General features: G+C 37.4%; 1 protein-coding gene across 4 annotated transcripts in view; it reads right to left on the minus strand.

The window, feature by feature from the left end:
- Positions 1-24,101, minus strand: part of LOC127942737 (dual specificity protein phosphatase CDC14AB) — a 43,019-nt gene that overhangs the window by 6,258 nt on the left and 12,660 nt on the right. Inside the window, exons 5-14 of one of the 4 annotated variants that reach the window (XM_052538661.1) lie at positions 23,835-23,914; positions 16,915-16,981; positions 10,911-10,973; positions 10,300-10,387; positions 9,060-9,290; positions 8,541-8,679; positions 7,862-8,015; positions 7,439-7,539; positions 3,046-3,177; positions 146-512 (exon numbers count right to left, since the gene is read on the minus strand). In XM_052538661.1, coding sequence (XP_052394621.1) covers positions 146-512; positions 3,046-3,177; positions 7,439-7,539; positions 7,862-8,015; positions 8,541-8,679; positions 9,060-9,290; positions 10,300-10,387; positions 10,911-10,973; positions 16,915-16,981; positions 23,835-23,914 — 1,422 coding nt within the window. The other 3 variants (XM_052538660.1, XM_052538664.1, XM_052538662.1) reach the window with 3 other exon arrangements.

Genomic DNA, 24,101 nt, shown 5'->3' on the forward strand with positions numbered 1-24,101 from the left:
TATATATATGTCATATTATATTGTTGACATATTATTAGTAACTATGGCATTTTGGCAGAAACCGACAGTTACCATGTTACATTTTTTGAAATGCTGCTGCTGTGTGTGCATCTTGGGAGGGTTGATGGGAGGAGAGATGACTTACAGGAATGGACCGACTGAAGTATCGTGCCGAGAGCCCGCTCAGCCCCGTCGGGGGGCTTCTGTGGTGCCCCTGTTCACTGGCCCCTAGCCTTCCATTGGTGGAAGGTCCACTTGGGCTGGTGTTGTTGAGGTTGTAGGTCAGGGTTTTTACCCCGCTGCTTGGGCTTACCCCGTTGCTGTTCGGCGTGCTGGTGCTGTTATGCTGATTGTTGTTGACCTCATAGTGGTAACTGTGGGTGGTGATCGGGCTGCTGTAACCCATGCGGACGGGGTAGGAAGTGAATGAAGAAGGGGAAGGCGGTTTCCCAGAGCTGTTGGCTTCGCCATTTGGTTCATACAGGTTACCCAAAGAGCTGGCTAACCTGGTGCTGGAGGATGGGAGGGAGGGAAACACACATGAAGGGTGGAGGACGGGGAGGACACACTCATAACCCATATCTACACTGCAGGACACAGAGAAACTATCTGATGATGGGACAAGGAACTGCATGCATTCTGGACTACACTGTATTTTCTGCTGTTTAAGACATCAAACAGGGCTGGGCGATTTATTATATACTGACAATCTTTCTAATCATAAATATTGTTTTTAATGCAATACTGATTCAGCAAAGTATCCATGTCTCTTTAAATTTATGTTTGATTCAATGAAGTCGATCATTAAATTATGCCATTATTAAAACACGCAATTTAAACATTTAAAATGGTTTCTTTATGTGAGCATTTGAGCAAATCAGCGAATAATACAAATGCAGGTGAAAAATTTTCTTACACCAGAATTCAAGTTTTGCAATGGTAAAACAAATGTGTTAAAACTAACCCTGCATTACTTTGTGCCCCGCGCTCCCCTATATTATTTCACACTTCTCTAGTAAGTTTCATCTGTGTGTGAAGATAGTAAGCGCAAATCCGTGAAAGAATGTTCAGAAGTGAAATAAATAAAGTTGAATTACATTACATATCTCTGTCACATCATTATAAGCGTTTTATCATTAGATTTGAGTGATCATTGCAAAAAATGTGTTTATGTATAAATATATATTGTGTTTATGTATATACTGTATTCTATATATAGTATAGGCTTGTTGCGATAGTCGGTGTTACCGGTGATACACGGTGTTTAACCCACCTACCGGTCATAGCACTTGACCACCGGCACCGTCCCCATCGCGTTGAAGTTTTAGCCTATAGCAATAAAGCACTTAATTCAGTTAGTGACTACGTGCCTTCGTAATTTAGCGTAAGCGGAACGAGCGCCACAGTAAAGCAGCATGTGTCCGATTTCATTTATCATTTGAGGAGAGTGAGGCGAGCTAACTGGCAAAGGATGGCAGAAGATCTGGTTTCAAAGCGAAATGCAAAAGCACCTATTTGGAAATATTTTGGATTCAAACCAAATGCCAACAGGGAACCTGAAAACGTTAACGACGCATCCTGTAAACTTTGCCTGATGAAAGTGGCAGCATCCGGAGGTAACACTTCGAATTTACACGCACATCTTCAAGCACACCAAAAAAATGAAGCGGCCAAGATGGGTCCAGCGGCCAAAAATCGACCACAAAAGCCTGACACACAAACACAGCCTTCGATAAGTGGTGCATTTGCGTGGAGTTCGTTCATTTCATATTCGATGGTTTTGCGGTGTTTTTTTTTTTTTTTTGCTGAAAAAGGCAGGCACTTTATTTAACGAATAGTGAATTTTTTTTATATAATTTCTTGTTTGATACTTGCACGATGTGTGCAGTGGTTCGTTTTGTTAATAAATGCACTTTAAAGGTGTTTCATAAGTGCTTTTGTTTAGTTTTTGCATGGTGTGTTAAATTATTATTCATTTTGCAATAAAGATGCGTGCAATACAAGCGAGTGTCTTATTGTTTTGTGTATTTTTATTAAGAATAAAATAAATTAACCCATGATTAATTCAAACAAATGCTACTGAATTGCCGCTAATTAAAGTGAAAGTAAATGGAGACGTGTGCACGTCTGCACGAACACGCAACCCCGGTGACACCGGGATTACCGTTTTTTTTACACGTCGATTAACCAGTGGAAAAAATCCGTCACCGCAACATCCCTAATATAGTACCAGTCAAAAGTTTGGACACACAAATGGGAAAGTTTACAAACTTTTGACTGGTACTGTTCTATAATATACACAAAGAATATCGGCCGATATATCGGTATCCACTCTTATTTTTATTTCTACTCCCTTATATCGGTATCGGCCCAAAAAAAAAAACATATCGGTTGGGCACTATTGTTTTTATTCTTTTTGAGGAATACTGAATTTGTTTTGTGCAAGTGAGATGAGTAAATGCATGTTGACATTTAGTCTAGAACTACAGTAACACGCTTACACAGCGCACTTAATGCTTCTGCACTCTATATAACACTGTGTGTTTTTTAATGTATACAAACATTAAAGTTTAAATCACCCTGCCCTAGTCCAAAGACTGTTAAAAAGTGTTTTTCAACATGGTTTGAACAGTACAAGAAAGTAGAGGGCATGCACTTGGTCCAAAAATATATGGCTATGACCCGATAGGTGCTGGTTTGGAGAGAGTTATAGAGTGGTATGTAGGTGATATGACTCTGGATATCTGATTATATAAACCGCAGGGAATGAGTCGCTTGAAACCAACTTGGTTCCTTGCATTTATGGCTTTCTGTTTCATAGCATAGGGTAATCACAGAGAGGAAAGAAGGCCACCAGGGAGCTGGGAGGACATGAAATAGAGGAGGAGAGAAAGAAAAAAGAAGGAATAAGTTATATAAAAGAGTTGGAAATAAATATGCAACAAAGAGAGAGTTGGACGAGTGAGGTAATAAGCAGGAGGAAGAAAGAAATGGAAAGTACAGAGGAGATTTGAGGAAAGCTGATAAGAGGGATGTCAGGCTTACCTCTTGAGGTTGGTTGATGATGATGAAGAGCGGCCAATTCGTTTGGCAGAGGCAGAGATGGAGGAGGATGGTGGGACTTTAGAGGATTTGAGGGGGGAGATGGAGCCCTGGCCAGTGGCTTCTGGTTTCACTCTGCTGTTAAACACACAAGTACAGACACAAAATCAGCTGAAATCAAAAATTCAATAGGACACTGAAGTTCTCAAGCACAGATCTAGTTTTGCTCGTCTTAATAAATTTGTAAAAGCAAGGCAGATATCATTGGGATTTCAGATTTCCTTTAAAGGGAAGTTGGTGAATTTAAAGTCAAAAGAAAGCGAAAGCAGCTCTGCAGTTATTTAAAAGTGCACTGAATAAACAAGATACTGTGATCTGAGCGGCTACCATAAGTCTGCCTACAAAGTTATCATTTGATCAAAAAAATAAATAAAATTACCCCAAACACAGACTTCAATCAAAAGTGCCAGACTGTCTGTCCATAATTACCAAAGTTCCCAAGTACATTTCTAATGTTCTTGCCAAACACTTTTGGAAAATTTCGGAAATTCACCTCTATTTGACTCTGTACAACAACAGAACCAGAGCATTATGTTTTAAAGAGTGCTTTGTTTGAGTAAAAATAAAACAGGAAAAGTCACTGGCAAGGATCACGAATTTCTGGAATTTAGCCAGTTGGCGCTGTGGCCTAGTAATCAGAGCAAATGCTCCATATAAATATAGAAAAGCTGTCTGCTTGTATATCGCAGAGTTTTGAGAAATCTTTTCGGTTTTCTCTTTAGTTTCAGTGTCAGTGTCAGGTTCTTCAGGTCTTCGTTCTTCAGTGCTCTTTTCTCTATCAGTTGCCCTCCCTGACGCTAATCACAATCTCCCACATGGTTTATTCTTTCACCCACTCCAGAAACTCCTCTTTGACTCCGTTTAATCTCAATGAAATAACTGACAAAATGTAAAAAGAAGTGATGAAAATGATCTGATTCATTAATTATTATCAAATTAAAAAGAAATAGAAAACTATCGAATATGTCAATATTGTGCAAACATTTCAAGAGCTAAGGTTTTCACAAGAACACTAGAATGAATTTTTTAAAATGCACTCGCATGCATACATTTTATATTTTATAAATAATTTTGAATCAGTTCTGAACTAAATGATTATAATAAAATTATAAAATTAACTGATTAAAATAAAATTATATATACTGTTTTGTTTAAAATGCAGTATTACATATTATACGTAGTAATTTAACATTCAAAATAAAACTCAGTGTAGGTAAATATTTCTTAACAGTAACTAGCAAATGCTTAATAATCTTTTGCAAGATTGACCTTTTCTAAGTTATGTTGGACAAACAAAACATTTAAATGAAAAAACAAGAATCAATGTAATATGAAAAAATAACTTCATGATTTTATACACAATTGAAATATAATAAATTACTATATCTGTACAAAAAATGGTCAAAAATGAAACCAAGCACTTTCCCTCTCTCTATCAGCTAACACCAAACAAACCAATTTGCCAAGAGCTCATCCTTCATTCTTGAGAGAAGGAGCTGAAACAGGAAGAGTAGGAGGGCCAGTTATGTCCGAGAGGCCTCTTTAACTCGCCGCTCTTCATGGAAAATTAATTAAGGACTGTGCATTTGCTCAAGAGGGGGTGTTTAATTTACATCTGGTTAAACGTGCTAAAACAAGGCCTGTTCTAATTATTAAGGACATCATCATGTACACAAGGATGCGGCGTCCTGTTCTCATCGAGTGGTACTTGAAGGTCATGTTTTATTAGCATTTTCGGTCCCTGTGCAAGGATGGGCTGAAATTGAAGATATACCAGAGTATAATTTGTCTTTGAGTGGCTGAAGTATGTAAAACAGCAAGAGCAAGTAGGTTGTGTTTGTTCCTTGTGCTATTTTTATAAACTTGGAGAGGTCTGAGGTAAAAAAGCTAGTGTAGTGAGCCAACAGCTTACGCAAAGCATAATTTTTTTTATGTTCATTTATGGAAGTTTGATAAGATTAACCTGGCCACATAACCATTTTTCCAGGTGGTTGTGTTATTTTACCATTAAGACTTCTGTATGTAAATTACCTCTGTTATGGTCTTTTAAGTGAACAGACTGAAACTTGGAAGAAAAAGTTACATGATAGGCTCAGATGCAGACCTAGTGTGTATCTTCATGTCTTTGAGTCTGTTCCAAATGAATCACAAAATGATGCGTACTACATACTATTTTTTAAAATAATTTAGTATGTCACATGCATAATGTGCACACTATGTACATATTTAGCAAGCAATCGATACCCAGATTATCTACTACATTTGCTAAACTGTGCAGTATACAAGCAGAGCCTCGAACACATCGACCAAGCAGAAAAACGTATCGGCCGCTGCCGATATTTGAAAAATGCCAAATATCGGCCGATATATCGGTCGACCACTAGTATACAATAAGCAATCAATTTAAAACTACCATTCAAACTAAACACAGTAAACAAAATTAGTATTCAGCATGCATACTTTGCACAATATGTGTATTTTAGTATGAATTAAATACCCAGATTGTCCATTACATTTGCAAACTATGCTGTATACAATCAGAGCAAACTTAAAAATACTATAAAATACTATCTCACAAAGCAGTGCATACAATTGACATTCTACACATATTTCTGAGGTAATGTTTGCACAAAGTTGTGACATCATGTTTAAAATACTTTGCATACTATTTTATTAAAAACACTACACAGTATGCATTTACACTGCATAGCATGCAATAAGCAATCTACTAGTATTCAAGTGATTTTAAGCCATTTTTTAAACTGGATTACTATGCACAGTGTGTTTATTTTTAGTATGCATCAAATACCCAGATCCTCAGGTACTACTACTATTACTACAACTACTACAACTACTACTATTACTTAACCAGCTACTCTTAAATTAGTACAGTCACATTTTAAACATTTGTATACTATTTTGTTCTAAAATTAGTACACAGTATACATTATACACTGCATTGTATGCAATTAGCTTTATGCTTTTGTTCCATTTCAAACTCAGGACTCTCAAAATCAGCAATAAAAAAGCAGAAAGCAGACGGTTTCTTAAGGGTTCAGCATCTTTCCAAGACACCAAGTTACTATGCCAACCAGCTCAGCGCCTGGTACATCAGCACTCTGTTCTTTTGTATTCATTTCAGCTCTGTGTCTTGCATTTAAGAGTGGACTGGAAACACTAACCGTGGCCTGGCATCATTTAGCTCTTCACTTAGCTAAATACTAATGGAAGTTGAAAGAGTCGTAATAAAAGGCTTCATTCATGAACGCAAAGAACGAGTGTCATTTATGTAATGTGGTTTATCACAGTGAGTACATGGAGACCTGAATAGAAGAGGTGATATTGGTCTTAAGAACAGCTTTGCTTTTTATGTCCAGGTTGCAATTCAGGCCCAGAATAGAATACTGCATCACGAAATGCCTCCTAATTAGGGATGGGCGAATCGATCCTGAAGTATCGATACATCGATACTGATGCGAGTATCGAAAGTATCGATGCTCAAATAAAAAATATCGATACTAAATTGGACAATTATATAATTGTGTTGAAGGGATTTTCCTGCTTATCTGAACACACGCAAATGTTGCAAGGCAGAATCAATCAATTACAGAGAGCATTCACTCACTTCCGACAGTGCATTTAAATAGAGCTGCGTGTCTCAAGAGTAGCCAATAATAAGAAAGCATTTATGTTTTTGGAAAAGGCAGCCCAGAACAATGCAGAAAAAACATAGGCTATATGTTTGAGTTATTTCACATTAAACCTATTGAAATCGTACCCTAGTTTGTGCAGTACATTTATTTAAATTTGAATGTTAAAAGTTCATACTGCTCATGTTCTATTCTGTATTGTTAATATAAATCACACACTCTCCGAATAAACAGGTTACATTTTATGCATGCAACAGCCTATTACTGGCAGTCCCTTATGACAATGACACATGGTTACCACTACAGTAAACATAATTTAACCATGTGTAAACAAAAATATAACATAATAAGTTGCAATTAAGAAATATTGAATGTTAAATTGCATTTCAAATATAAAGTTAAGTGGGTATTATTACCCATTGTACTTAAAATAATTAAATAAATTTCATAATCTAAAAGTTCAGTTTTAGAAATATTGGTATCGATATCGGTACCGTATGATACTGGCCATTAAATGTATCGGTATCGTATCAGGGAAAATATGTGGTATCGCCCATCCCTACTCCTAATGCAATTTAAAATGCAACAAGTAGAGTTGCATTCTCAGTGTGGCAACAGGGTGGAGGTTTCAGGTTTTGCTATAGTTAAACATATTAATGCAGAAGTCCAAACCAACGGCGTCTTACCTTATGGCTCCAGTGGTCGCAGACTTCGGTTGCCGTCGACCCTTTAAGGCACGCAATTTGTCTCCTTGCGTCATACCGAGATCGTTCTCCACATAATCGTTCTGTTGAGAGTTAGAGAACATGTAAACATCTGACTTAATTCCATTAAGGTATGAATTGAGTTTATATACCTTTTAATAATTATTACAAAGGTCTAAAATCTGATTTACAGTATTGCATGCAAAGTATATCGGTCAAAATAAGTTTTTTTTAATGTTTTTTTTTTGTTAATTTAAATAAATGTTTCATAATTACATACATTTCTTTTATATTGTTATGTATACTTTGTATACTATTATATTTCTTTTTACATAAATATATTTTATTATATTATATTTAGGTTATATTGTGCATCCCTAATTCAAATAATAAAAATGGCCTTACCTCCTCCATACGGTCCAAGCTGTGTGATTTAAAGATGGAGGTGTTGATGGAGAGGTCGTCCATACTCGAGATGAGGTGAGGAACGGATCTGTCCTCATACTGCTGCTGCTTGGAGCGGAGAATATCTCCATGCGCCCAGAGACTCGCCTGCTTCCTGTACATGTACAAATAGTACATTTCCCCATCAATGTCCTGTGCATATCTTGTTTTGCACAAATAATAATCAGACCGAAACCATGCATTCAATGCCAATACAAGATAAGGGACATTTTGTGTCCAGCAAGCAGGAAAGGAATCTCAAACATCTCACAATGGCCTAAGGAGGAAAATATGCCTGAAGATAACGTTCTCCACCACAGCATTGTGTTAGCCCAAGAAAACACTTGAGATCAGCTTTAATTGCTTTAATTGGCCTTCACATGACCGGTGCTGTTTTAACTCAGACATGACAGAAGTCAGATGACAGATCTGGAACACCAGCTGTCCTTCCTGATCTGCGTGATCTGAGTGCTCTTTTAAAAAAACTCTCTTACGCTTTTGAAAATACATGACTCTGAGCCAGAGTTAGAGCACTCGTCGACATTATGTAAATGTAATGAACAACAAAAAGAGGAAAAAAGCCTCAGGGAGGTGTAAAGAGCCCAAAAGTGGTGCATTGTGGGTAAATGTTTGGACTTACTCTTCTAGGTAATTCTGCTGGGGTCCAATAACAGAGCCGGGTCTGCAGATGCGGATCCATGCGATAGCGTCAGCAGCCGTGAAGCGGTAGTGCTTCATCAGGTAGCAGCCAATCAAAGTCCCCGTCCGGCCCAAACCCGCTGTGATTGGTTGGAAAAAGGTCTTAGGTGTTTAAAATACAAGTGTTATTATGTAAAATTATCTATTATAAATGAACTGTTCTTAGGAAATTTTTGGGGGGACTCATTCATGTAATTCTAAAGTATCTTAAGGCCACATTACCATAACATTAATGAACATTTTGATTTGCTTTCAGTTCCTGTGAAATCATAAACTATAAAAAACCTTTGTCGTCGAGTCCGACCTCAATAATAGGGCATTTTAATGTTTAATTCTACATAAAAACAAAGCCGTTTTCCCAACAATTATCCTATTTTTGCACAAAATAAGTATGGCAGTGAGGCGACGCTGTCATTTGCGTGGACTTATTTCCATGTCTTTGATTTAAGTGGCGTCTCACCCTTGCAGTGCACGGCCACCGCTCCGTCCGTGCTCTCGCAAATGTGCAGGAAGCGGCTGGCGATGACGTCGCTGGGCGTGCTGCCGTCCACGAAGAACAGGTCGTAATGGTCGAACCCGGCGTCTGTGAAGCGCTTGGCTTCGTAGATCTTCTTGTTGAGGCGTACTATGGTAGTGACATTGTGCTTCCGGAAATATGGGAAATAAGCCTCGGGGGCATGTAGAGGGTAACCTGCCACACACAAGAACAGGAATAACATAAAATAACAAGAATACAGTTGTATGTGTGTGTGTGTGTGTATATACTAAAACTGCAATCAATAAATATTAAGTTATAATAAATAAACATAAATATTTAGTGAATACATAACAAATCACCCAATTAACCTGCAATGCAAGAGAAGAGAGTTTATTAAAAAAAAAAAAAGTTTTTAAATACAATTATGTAGTTAAATATACATTTATTTTATTTATATTTAGATATACTAATATGGGAAATAATAATTCAATGTTCTCTAAATATGTATATTAAAATGACAGTTTGAATGAAAAACAATATATATATATATATATATATATATATATATATATATATATATATATATATATATATATATATATAATTAAATATGTAATGTATTTCCCATATTATAAATATAAATATAAATATTTCCTATTTTTAAACATAATATAAAAAACAATTCTATATTTATTTAAAATATATAAATATTAAATACATAATATAATTCCCATATTTAGATATAATAATATATGAAATAATTATTTAAATTTGTTTATATATATATATATATATATATATATATATATATATATATATATATATATATATATATATATATATATATATATATATATATATATATATATATCATACACACACATAATAAACTTCCTGTTAACCTGGCTGTCACAAGAATAAGAAGTACGTCCATTCACATGCAATGAAAGAAACAAAAACTTAAAATAAAAAAGTTTTGTATTTAGAATGAAGGACTTCGATCTCTATGAACCCTAAATTAACCATTTGCTCTAGTACTTTTATCATGATATCTAATACCTAATGTTGCACTTTCTAGTTCTGTGTGTGTGAATCTGTGACAACAGTGTTTATTATAACAAGGGTGCCCTCTACTGTCACATAAGTGAATTACATCAAACATCACGTAGAGAAAAGTGCTGAAATAAAAGATAAACAGCTTAAAGATGGCAAGCAGCCTTACCGTCCTCAATTTGACTTTTCGGATGCGGCCCACTGAAAGCGAGAAGTTTGCCTGGGATGATCCAGTTCAGATCTCCGTTCTCAACCCGCTGAAGGCCAAAAAAAGAGAATTAGACAGAGAAAATATGTTAAAATGAGACGTAAAGGAATAAAGATTTAGGGAAAAAGAACACAACAGCACTGAGGCAGGATGTTTTGTACAACAGCCGATGGAGTATGTTTTATAATGGGTCCGCAGGCACAAGACTGTCGTAACCCCTTCAAAGCAGAGGGCACAGCGGGTGACGGATTACCACAAGATGGAAAATGTGCATAATACTAAATCACAAATCAACTGAATGCTCATTTGGCATGAATTGTTCCAGCGATTGTCTGAATAGCTGAGATTATAAACACAGGTAGGCGACGTGGACTTCAGCGAGCTGCACACCATGTGCGTGATTTAAATCAAACTGAACAAGCCGAGATTATCATTAGTTTAAAATGTCTTCGGTTCCTGGTGAAATAAACCTGATTATGTAACCGGCTTGAGGAGCAATGAACAGAATTCTGGGTAAAACACTGCACGCTGGTTCGCCTAATGAGCATTTCATGACGGAAGGGCATCATTACCTCGTAATGTTCATACTCGTTTACGTTGAACGTCTCAAAGTTCAAGAATCCGTGCTGAAGGGCCTGAAAAACAAGGTTTAGAAACATTAGTCATCTGCTGACTTCAAACAAGTGCAGTCATACGGTGGATTTCACCTGAGAGTCACAAGAAAATCCTTTATCCGTCTGATTGTTTAACCAATTAGTCAGCGTAATGGGGCTGAAGCGGTCTGTCTGGTGCTCAGTGAAGAGCTGCGGGGGAAGTCGATTAAGAAAAAAGGCACATGAGTCAATAAACCGTGGCAGTGAGCGATGAGGGCCGCGTCTAATGGAGTGTCTGGTTTCTGCTGCTTCACACGGACACGTCTGCCTCTGACAAAACTGGTTCAAATCGTACAAAGTGATGTTTTTGTTTTGCTGACACTACTCACTTTGTTAATAACTAATATGGCAGTAATATCAGACTTTATACTGTTGTGTAATCGCAGTGGATGCAGCATCGTGCAAAAGCAAAGGTTCTCGGTTACTGAAAAAGACAGTAACTGAACTGCAGGACATACACATATACATCTATGTGTATATATCAAATGACATTGCTCAAATTACAAATACATCATTCTTTCATGATGACCATATGGGTTACCACATTTGAAGAACGGTGTTCGTCTACACACATGACCTCGAGATGACAGCCATCATAAGGAGAGACTGTTGTAGTCTATGTTTATTTTGGGCATCTATCAGGAGCAGTATGGAAACAGACGGCTGAGAGACTATAACTGCACCCATCCAGCCGTGAAACATGCTGTCCTGGGCTGCAGGGTTGCACCAGACAGTCAAAACCTAATCGAGGCTGATAGAGGGCACAGCAGGTGAGTGATTATCACAAGCTGGCAAAGTTACATCACGCTAATGGACCAGTCGGCTAAGCGTGTTAAGGTATGAAACTTTTTTTTTTACAATTCACACTGAAGTCCACATGTGCAGATGTTCAACAGGCAGCCGTGTCTGTTTACTCCATCTGGGTGAAGCGGCAGATGTGTGTGCATCTGATACAGTGAGCCGTCTCGCTCTCAGGATGTAGTTATGTAACTGTTCCTGGTCAGGTTTTAATCAAATGAGTCCCCTCCACTGCTGACTGGACAAAGAGCTTACAGCAGCAATCCTCTTCTGCAGCGTCAATGGACAGTGTGGATGAGCTGTGCTTAATTACTACCAACATGGCCTAAATCTCCAGTCTCCTCGTTTTACCCTTGCAGTGGTGATGGTGGAGCCTAGTGGTTAAAGATCTGGGCTGGTAATCTAGCGATCTTCACGGCAGTGTTGTAGTCGAGACCGGCTCATTCGAGTCCGAGTCCAGATCAAGTCCAGAGAGGGTCGAGTCCGAGTCAAGACCGAGTTCAGAAAGGGTCGAGTCCGAGTCAAGACCGAGTTCAGAAAGGGTCGAGTCCGAGTCAAGACCGAGACCAGAGAGATTGGGTCTGAGACAAGACCTAAAGAAATCTTCAAGAGTATGTAAAATGTATGATGGAAACAATAAAGGGTAAAAGGGCCACATAGTATGTGGTGTAAAGGTAATTTTATTAGAATTATGAATTGTTACTTGTCAATATTAAGTGCTCATTTTCACATAACATCGTTGTACCACTATACACATCCATATAACCTTTCTAGTACACATAACATTACTGTACGACTCTATATTGTAATTCCACATAACACTTCTAGTACAAGTAACATTACTGTACCACTATACCTGTAAATGTTCAACTGTAACAGCTTTTACATAACTTTTAACCCTGAAGCTTAACTAATGACTGCTAATATCCTGAAAATGTCTTGGATTATGTGCACTTTAGATGTTGTGAAGATTAAAGATGGGCATAATTACTTTTCAAAAAATTAAGTGAGGAGACCATCCAGCTACCCAACCGAGCACGATGTGGTCTCATGATCAATCCACCCCAACTAAAAACTCTCTCTATTGGTGCAGAGGAAGCAGGGACTGACAAAAGTTACCATTTCATCACTTTCTGTAACAGCAACTGATAATCTAATGCTAATTTCACTGGATGGTGGGTTTTAATGCAGGGTAAAATACACACTAGTCGAAGTTTTTTTTAGTTACGGAGGGCATACACACAAGAGCCGACTGACTGTCCAGGAAAATTTCATGCAAAAGTGTGTATGTGCCAGGGGAAGAAAGCTGGATGAAATGCCATATAAGTTCAATGCCTTCTGTCAGACATTTTTTTGGGGGGAGATGTTTAGTGTTGAGACAGTCAGTCTGTGTCTGTATTCATTATATAATTTAATTAAACAATATTTGTTTTTTTCTGTGACCATTTTGTCCTACTTTGTAAAAATAACACAGTTGAGAGAAATAATGTAGCAATGTGGATTTCTGGAAAGCGGGATCACTACAGGCGGATGGCAGGAGGGTAACTTAGGCCGGTGACACACTGGCTGCGTGGCGTCTCTGCTGCGTGCTAGAAGCGTGGTGGCTGCTTCGCGTTTTCTGTGTCTTTACACACCAGAAGCGTGTCTGACGCAGCGCTAGCGCGCTGCTTCTGCTATAGGTGACATAGAGAGAGGCCGCCGAAAAACCAGGCTCTTGCAAAATAGAGTATGTTTGACAGGTGCAATATTTGAAAATCGATAATTATTTATTTATTTATTTTTTAATTACATTTATATCTGAATTTATGCCAACCTATAGACTTTCAAATATCAAAATGTCATGAATTAATATGTATTTGTGTACATAATGACACAAGTGACATATAAACATATTTTCCTAGTTTATTTTGCCTGGAAACGCTTCCAACACGCGCGTGTTCGCGTGAAAATAGGCGTCGGTTCTATTTCTAGCATGCACGCATTTTCCGCGCGGCTCGAGCTGCGCCTGGGATGCGCGTCTCATGCAGGCAGTCTGCAAGCTCTAACCTGTTAACATGGGAGCCGAATTAAAAACAGTCACGCCACGCAGCTGAGACGCTTGCGCCATGCATCCAGTGTGTCGCTGGCCTAACGTCTCAAGTCACAAGAAAATCACCAGTCATTGGATGTATCAATCATACATCAATTTAAAGAAACATTAACATACAGTAATAATCATGACATATTTTGATTGGGACTCGAGTGGACTCGGGCATAAGTCCGATTCCTAATATGTTCGAGTCCGAGTCAATACCGAGTCAAAATGCACACGAGTCCATGACAAGACCGAGACCATTAAAATACGGTCTCGAGACCGAGTCCAAGACCGAGTCCGAGTCTCGAGTACTCAACACTGCTTCACGGTGTCATTGATTGAGACACTTAACCTCCAGGGAGGATTGCAGCTGTAGTAGCTTATTAGAAGTCGCTTCAGGTAAAAAGCTTAAGGATAAACGCGGTTAGCTTTCAAAAAAGTAGCCTAAACAATGTAGCTACAGGCGTGTTTAAGAGGGAGTAATTACATATTACACATACAGATTAATACATGAGATATTAAATCACAATTACGAGAAAAAGTGAATGTTTCTCGTAACTGCGACTCTCTCACAGTGCGACATCTCACAATTGCTACATTGTTTCTGACAGCTTGCAACTTGCTCCTCACAACTGCGATTTCATCTCCTACAATGTGTCTATCCAAAAATAGCAATATTGTGAGGTGGTCACTATTGCGAGAAAAGTTAAAAATGTTTTTCGTAATTCCAGATTTTTCTCCCAATGTGACGCTTGCTACATCGTTTCTGACAATTTGAAATGTTTTCCTTAATTTCATGAACTGCGATATTGTGATACAGCCACAATTACGATAAACAAGTCTGCAATTATGAGAATAATAATTGTTACTCGAAATTGCGACTATTTCTCACAATGCAACATCTAACAGTGTTTTTAGACTGTTTGCAACTTTTTTCTTATTTGCAACTTAATATCTCAAACTGTACAATCTTCCTCAACTGCGATTTTGTATCTTGGACAAACTGACTACCTATATATATATATATATATATATATATATTTTTTTTTTAAGATAAAAAAATTGTTTGCGAGAAAAGTTATAATTGTTTGTCCTAACTTTTTCCTCACTGCTATATTTTTTTTATACAATCTGAAATGTTTTCCTCATAAACTGCGTGACTCACAATGTGACTTCATATCCAGAAACTTGTGCTAATTAGATCACAAATGTGAGAAACACACAATTACAACTCACTATTACGAGAACCAAGTATGCACTTATGAGGACTTCTCACATTGTGACATCTGCGTTTATGTCTGACAATTTGTAACGTTTTACTCATGATTGCAGCTTCATGTCACAAAAACATGAGAATTAAAAAAAAATTGTGATATTCAATTATAACTCACAATAGTTTCAGAAAAATTGCAATGTTTTCCTCATAATTTTGATTTTATTTTGTCACAATTAAGAAAAACATTTGCATTTGAGAAAAATAAATTATTTCTCGTAATTACAACTTCATAACTCTGTGCGACTGAATTTTTGAGTTGTGAGTTACAAATTCACATTGTGAAATGTAAAGCCACAATGAAAAGAAAAAAAAACTAAATTGTGGTAAATTTGGAGTTCATGTTAGCTGTAAAAGATAGTTCTATGTGGGGTTTAAACCTACAACATTTTGGTAACCAGTCCAGATGTTTAAACATTAGGCAAACCCAAACACAAAAGAACTGCTCTCATGTTGGCAAACAGGGCATTTCCTCCTCTTTGGCAGCTTGGAGAGAGGCAGCAGTGGTGGTTTGAACATTAACGGGGTTCAGTGTTTATCACACTCACAGAAGCTGTGTGTGACTCATGCAATTAAGAAACTGTTAAAACAAGCTGTTAATTAGAGCCAGAAGGGAGGCACTGATAAAACTGTCACTTACGTCTACAACTACAATCCTAACAGCAAAGCACAGGATGACATGAGGGCCCAGAGGTCTTGAAAATGTAATGTTTTAAAAAGATGACCATTTACCCCCTCTCCTACTGAAAAGTCGCTGTGATTTAATAAACAATAGAGTATGCTGTTAGATGATGCTGCTGTTTTTCTTTGACGTAGGATGAATGAAAAGAGTTTATGTAGCGTAAAGGATTTTTTTTTATGACAAGCATGTAGGAAAGCACTCAAGAATGCACGCTGTCCGTGTTTAACGAGTCTTTCTGGCGGGTCAAGCTGAAGACACATCGATACCTGCAGATGTGTTTGGCTCTTGCAGTTACTTGCAAACTCACGTGAACACTATTTTGATATTCAGCTAGTTTGATAACTTTGTGCAAAGAACTGAACAGAAACACCTTATTACGCAGCAATGTTTGTTTTGTCAGAGCCTAGAAGGGGTCTGGAGTGACTGATTATACAGGTTATGAGATGTTTTTAAAATGTCTTTATTAAAAAATATAAAAAAGGGGAGTATTCAGACAGCTCCAGACAATTTTGCACACTTTATGCATTATGTTATTCTCTACTATTTAAAATCTGGGGTCAGTAAGAGATTTTTAAGCATTTTTATAAGTAGTCTGTTATGCTCATTAAGTCTGCATTTACTAGATCAAAAACACATTAAACAAGAATATTGTAAAACATTATTAAAATGTTATTTAGAATATATTTTAAAATGCAATTTATGTCTGTGATTCAAAGCTGAATTTTCAGCATCATTATTCCAGTCTTCAGTGTCACATGATCCTTCAGAAATCATTTTAATATTAATTTGATGGTTTAGAAACATTACCATTATCAAACTGAAAACAGTTTGCCGTTACAAAATTTGTGCAAACCAAAGATTCCAAAAGAAATAATCTTAAATAGAAAGCTTTTATAAATGTTCTTTACAGACATTTTTTTTTTTCTAAATTTAATGCATCTTTGCTGAAAAAAAAAAACATACTTAAACACCAATATTTCTTCTAATGTAGTCTGACTGATGAATTTGCATTAGTTAGGAGATAATTAAAAAAAAACACTTATCAAATTAGCTTCATAGTAATAATAAAAATGACATACTATAGTGTACATCTCACCTTTCTAACGCCTTGCAAGCAGTCGAGAACTGTCAGGTTGTATGTGCAATTCCCAAATGAAGCATCCCTGAAAGAGAAAAGAGAAAGCATAATAAAAAAGAAACACCCACAGGAATATAAACAAGAAGATCAAGTCATGTTATGAGCAAAGAAGGGGAACACCGACACTGATTTCAAACTGTGGCTCTCAGGTGGTCTGCTTTTATCTAGAGTAAACCATTACCTGCCCATGAATACAAGTAACTGGGTCAGGGCCTTTGTGTTTAGATGTGGGAGCGAAAGTAAAGCGACTGTGTTAGCTTTTGTCATGTGTTTTTAAAGAAAGAAAACCTTGGAGTTGAGTGTGTACACATGGGCAGCCTGTAAACACGATGGGTTACATCTACAAAAGTCAAGGCGAAATGAATGTCATGGAAAAGACTGGTTTGATAACATGTATGAGGAAGTCCAATTCAGGTTTGTTTGTGTACCCAAAATGATTTTATTGGGTCAAGGGAAGCAAGGTGTGTAATTTAATGCCAAATGCCTCAGAAACTAAAAGGGGCCAATACACCATCCCTTACCTAACGCATGTTACAGAACAGGTCCTTTGTGCCCACGTTAATTTGAGTTTTGCGTTAATTCACTGTTTATGATTCAGGCTCGGTTGCATAAAAAGTGGGTCAGTGTTCTGCTGGGTTCCTTTTATTAGTCTCCCAGTGTGCCTCAATGGAAGGTATCAGGCTCCATTGACTCGCATATGCAAACCCTTAACTTCCAGAAGTCTTGTGTATTGGTCCACTGATCCAAGGTAACAATCCTACATAAGTAGGTTGATTTTATTTCAGGCGCACATAATTATTTTTTAAATCAATGTTTCCATTTTAAGTTACGTAAATCAAAATTATGGTTAAGGGCTTTGCTAAAAAAAAAAAAGAAAAGAAAAGAAACCCCTGATGGATTTGAACTTGCAACTTTTGGTTACTATAGGGTGGCCATGTGTGCTGTTCATACAGGAAACGTCCTGCCCAGGATTATTATGTTGCACGAAACATCCTAAGTAGTTTGACCAATAACATGCAGTTATTGTATATAATCGACCAATCGTGGCGTGTGAGAAGGTGAGATCTACAGAAAACGATCAAAGCTATGCAAACACGTGAACATGTTCAATCGTTCATTCGACTTGAAGCCAGAAATCCTGGCAAGAGTGCGTCATGTAAAAATGGCCCGTATGGTCACCCTAGGTTACTAACCAGGATGTTTAACCACAAGGTTTTACCACCACCAATTCAAATATGAAGAAAAAAACAGTAATAAAAAAGCACAGTCATCTTTAAAAATAAATAAATAAAGGAAACGATAAGAAAACCAAGGCATGTTTCCAACAGAGCTTTGCAGAAAAATGTCTTTGTTCACACAACTATATGTACCACATACTGCCAGCAGGATCCAAGATATGTTTGGAGAAACAGCTGGAGACTTTCCCACCAGCCAAAGCCTCATTCATCTTCCTCCCTACAGCAGAGAAACGATGAGCCAATCGATTTGGCTGTAAAAACACAGCGGCTTACTGAGGATTATGTAAAGTCTCACCTCCAGGAGTGGAAGCCAGGAGCTAGACAAACCTCATTTAAAACAGCACATCTTTGTCTACTTTTAATTTACAAATGGGTCATTCAGAAGATGCTTTCATTGATGGCGACTTGCAATGCATTACAAGGACAGTCCCCCATGGAGTAACCAAAGGTCAAGTGCCTTTCACAAGGGCACACTGGTTTTGTCCCTTGAGGGGTGTAGAACTTTCGGCGATCAGTCCAAAACACAACTTTCTAGACTAGACAGTTTTAACTGAAGCAATTACAGCCTCAAGAGCCATTACCATAAGAGGGATGCCAAACAATGGTATTTCAAGGAAATGCATCTACTGCAAATTGGTTTCTCCAAAAAAAAAAAAAAATGTTATTAGAGAGGGCTGGTCAAAGCATTCACATATAAATCTGCTTCTTTACATTCTTAGGTTGGGTTCAAAAGGCTGAAATGAGCAGACCTGTTATGCACAGGGTGTGTCCTGGGCGAGCACTGTAGTGGAGCAAAGCAAAACAAGCTTACAGATGCCAAAACCACAAGCAGGACTTTAGTGCCGTTACGTAACCACCGCCACAGACGTGATTTGTTTTAGCAGATACGGATTTACTGCCACAGCAGTGGATTCTGCAATCATACAGGGTCAAGGTTCCTTAGAAACTTAGAAGGCTGGGTAACTTCATGATTCAAATATGATTCAATAAGTCTAAAAGCTTTCAAAGCACACCACAACTTGGCAAGACAGATCTGCGGTTTAGCAGAGCTAAAGATGAATGAAAGAAAGAAATGACATGGCAATGAAAGTCCAAGAGAGGAATTCTGATTGGATTTTTTTTTTATTAGTTGACCCAAGAACTGGTGGAAAAACAGACATGATTGTATGCAAGATCTTGGTGATGTAATATGCCAGTGATCGAATGAGGAAGAAATATTTCAATTTAACATACACATTCAGTAGAGAAGCTGTAAAGAAACAGGAAACCTAATCTCAGAAGTGAAACCCACCCATGTGCATACAGGACAGGGTGTGGAGTTCCACAAAGAGACCCAAAAGTCTATATTACTCTATCTTGGTATATCATGATTAGTTGGTCTCAAACGGACAAAAAAAATGGACTAGATTTTGCCATACAGGGTACAGAGTAGGATTTACTTACTTCCTCTGCAAGACTGCCACTGCTTTCCTCTTAGTATCGCCAAATATTTGGGCAGACAGAGAAAGATTCTTCCCTTTTCTTACATAATGGGAGAGCGATGCCAGGGTCTGAACTGTCCACAGTAGACTGAAGCCCCCCGTCCGGGTCACTAGAGCACATTCTCCAAACTTGTGTAACAATTCGACACTAGGTTCACTTGACTGTATATTACACTGCCAATAAAACATCTGAACTATCAGGTTACTGGAAATGTCGTCCTAAAAATACATTGCTTGAAAACAATAACTTCAGGTCATGTTGTGCATGCCATTATTAGGTGTATACTTGTAGGTTATGTAAGTTTATTTCCAAATAAGGTTTGGTGTGGGAAAATGCTCTGCAAAAAATATCAATGTGCAGATATTTTGGCTGGATAGACAGCCACTGCTTATGCAAGATGGATCAAAACCGTACATTTCCAGAGCACCCTGAATGTGGGGCTACTTTCAAGCCATAATGATCCTGAATGGATCAGCCAAAGGTCAAGTCCACAGCTACAAATAGTCTTAAAAAGTAGTCTAAAATCCATTCCTGGATCAAGATAGAATGTGATGGAAGAGGTGCAGCATGTTATTATTTTCCGAATTAAACATACCTTTTTATCCGACATCTCATTGTAGTTTCTTCCTCTAGTGATGTACTCAAACATGGGTCTCACACAGAGCTTCACTTTATTCAATGGTATGGCCAATTCATTGTTTCCCAACAGGACCCCTTCCCTCTCATAGACAACACAACTGTTTACTTTCTGAATTAACCAATTGCTAAGCATTACATAACCCCGTCGCTCTGTTTGTCTCCGCAAGTAGCATGGCTACAGCAGCCAAGTCGGGGGGCGCACTGATAAAGTGTTTTTCTTCCCTTGCGCAGCTACGGCACTAACAATCACATCTTTGTGAAGAAACAAGAGCCCAATTAACCTTCGAGACAGACAGGATGGCAAACAGAGAAAAAGAAGTGCCATAAGAATACCTGAAACAGCATTATGTAATGAGGATACCAAAAAACTGGTAACTATTTTGTTATAGTTACAACAAGATAAACAGATTACAGTTAAAAAAAAAATGGGAATACTATCAGGATTGCAAAGTTTCATTTAAGCAAGAAATAATTGAGAATAAGTTGTTGGATTATTAGAAAATAAGGATTAGATGTGGTGATGCGGCCATGAGCGTTATTAATGCAGTTATGGCCAAGAGCGAGAGAGAATGAGAGACAAAGACTGATGCATTTATTAATGCAGTTATTAAAGGGAGAGAGAGAGAGAGAGAGAGAGAGAGAGAGAGAGAGATTAACTGTGTGTGAATTACACAAGTCTTGTGCGCTTCTCAGCAGTGTATCTACTAATAGCGAAACTGTAATTAATTTGCTTCAGTAGCAGCACTGTTATTACCTCAGTAGTGAGAAATGTCATGTAGCCTTTAACTGCCAAACTGTTTTACTGATAAAATCATCAGAGCAATGCTGACAATATTTTTCTGTGCACATGAATGTTTCTTTGTGTGCAAACATGTGTCCGTTTTGTATTTGTGTGCGTTTGGGAGATAGAGAGAGCTGGAGAAAGACTTAAACTTAATTTTGTGGCAAAAACATCCTATTGTTTAATATATTTATTTACTTATGTCATTGTCGTTGTGGGTTTGGGTTATTGCTCTGCTGTATATGGACCTTTGAAATAAGTTAAAACAATGAATGAAGTGAGATGGACATGTACTAAAACCATGTTAAAAGAGAATGTCGGATGACCACGTGGAGCAGTGCATCTGTTCTGATTATATTTGATTGAGAAGAAAAAAAGCAAATTTGTATTCTGTATTTTCTGTTGCAGAAACATTTCTGTTGTCTCTGGTTTCATAGCAGAGATAGTTACAACTACATGGCAAGTATTTTATACTGTGCATCAAATTGTTTATATTTTGCATCATATCCATAATAAATCTATGCTTTTTTTGATGATATTGCTTCTTTTTTATGTAACCCTAAATGTAACCTTATACACAATGATTTAAAGAACCTAAAGAACCTTTACTTAGCCACATTTCAAAATCCTGCCCTAACCAGGCCTATAAAACAAGTGTATCATTCGTGTTTTAAAAATGTAGTGTGACATTCACAATGTCTTGTACACATTAAGCTTTAAGGATTAAACAATAATGACAATAATGGTGACTTAGATGCCACTGAACATTTAAACCACCAAAGATAAATAGTTGCTTCCCTACAATCCCAAAGTAGGGAAAGTAGTATTGGAGACACGAACCGTTTAAAATGATTCAGTTCGATTTGGTGAACTGAATGATTCGTTCGAGAACCGGATATCCAGCTGCTTTGTTTTGAACTCTCTTTCACAACAGACACGGATGAGAAGACAATGCTGAATAAAGTCGTCATTTTTGCTATTTTTGGACCAAATATATTTTCGATGCTTCAAAATATTCTAACTGACCCTCTGATGTCACATGGACTACTTTAATGATGTTTTTCTTACCTTTCTGGACATGGACAGTATACCGTACACACAGCTTCAATGGAGGGACCGAGAGCTCTCGGACTAAATCTAAAATATCTTAAACTGTGTTCCCAAGATAAACGGAGGTCTTACGTGTTTGAAACAACATGAGGTTAAGTTATTAATTACATAAATTTGCTATCTGGGTGAACTAACCCTTTAACTGTTACTCAAAAGAAAGTGTTGGATAAAGGTTAATCTCTTGAGAAGTAAAGTGCAAGAGCTTTTGATCTAATGCCCACAAATAGTGAATAAACAATAGAAATGCTGATCAATAAACCCACTAATCAGTAACAATTCCTCATGGTTTCAGAGACCAATGACGGTCAATAAGTAAAAAGATTTCCCTCGATGACATTAAAGTATAAAGAATACCAAATGGGGATTTCAGCCTTCTGGGAAAAACACATAACTGCACGGTAAAAAAAAAAAAAAGCTGCTGTTTCCTGTTTGCATTCAGTGCCTGACGTTTCCAAATTGTTTGGAGGCCAGAGCACTTACAGCCCATCTCAGAAAGCATGGCTAAAAGCATCATGGGACTGCACTGAAGATGACAGATTTAGAAAATGTAGGCCTCTTCTCTATTCAGTGTATATGGCTCTGAATCATTAGTCAACGAGAGTCCACTTTAACAATGAGTGCTTCTGTTCGATGAGGCCATGGGTCGCCCCGGCTTTCTACATGTCCCTCATTATATATGCGAATACCCCAGAATATGCAGCTATGTGCTTGGCCTGGGTGAACTTTAAGACTTTTGTGTTTCTGGGTCAGTAAGGAGTCAAATCTCATACGGTGGCTGCAAACAACCAAGAGGACTGACTAACCCACAACACTAACTACATGTTAATGAAAAATGCTCTGTGTCTGTGATTTCTGTCTGACGGAGCCGTTTTAAAAGAGGAAGGACAATGTTTGAGGAGATAATATCTCCACGGGAACTCCTGGTCGTTTTGAGAAACAGCAGGGGTGTATCTTTGAGCCACGGCTGGCATTTAACTGGGTGGTCACAATGGCACAAATCCACAACTGTCTTACATAGAGCATGACAGGAAAAATAGATTGATATTCATGTGGAGATACATTTATCATCACCACAATAAAACTGTAAAAAAAAAAAAAAAAAATTAGATAGGAGTCAATTTCACTAGAATTTAACTTGGAATATTGTTTTAAACCTATTATTTCTCTCTCAACTTTGCAACGTTTTTAATCATGTAGTTTTAATTAAATCTAAGCAATCTAATAAAGAGATTATTAATTAAGAGCTATAACTTAGAAGACACTTAATTTCTTTTAAATAACATTATTAAAAAGTGTCTGAATATTAAAAATAAAATAGTATTCATGAACTCATCAATTATGAGCATCAGAATATAGATACAGAACAACTATCTGGTCTGTCAGCTTCATGGCTTGCAGAAACGTCCATGTGGGGTTTTCTACTATGCCCGTTTATTTATCTGGGCAGAGAAGTTTATCACATTAAAAGCCCTGTGAGCCACAGGAGAGACAATATTTCTTGCGGAATCAAATTAGAGTGCACTGTGCAAAAAGTGAGGGAGGGAGAGGAAAGTGGGGGAAATGAGGCAAAATATATATTATCATAATTTTTTCTTTTAATTCAGTTTTGTTGCTTGCGGCTGTCTTACCTGAAGGGAAGATATGAGGCATTGGAGCCAGAGATAAGAGCTCTATAGGCTTCCTCTGGTGTTTTCTTCAGGTAAATCACCTGAGACAGGAAAAAGGAAAGGAAGTGACATTAGAGCAACAGCAAAGAAGCTGAATGCTAGGTACTAATACCATAACTTTAACATCAGTGTTGTTATTGTTAAATAAAACCATTACAAATTATTTTGGGTAATTATTAGTAAATCATTTTGTAAAAAAATATTTTTGTGGTAATTGAAAAAGCTGAA

This window comes from Carassius gibelio, chromosome A22 (genome assembly GCF_023724105.1).
Source record: "Carassius gibelio isolate Cgi1373 ecotype wild population from Czech Republic chromosome A22, carGib1.2-hapl.c, whole genome shotgun sequence".
NCBI lineage: Eukaryota > Metazoa > Chordata > Actinopteri > Cypriniformes > Cyprinidae > Carassius > Carassius gibelio.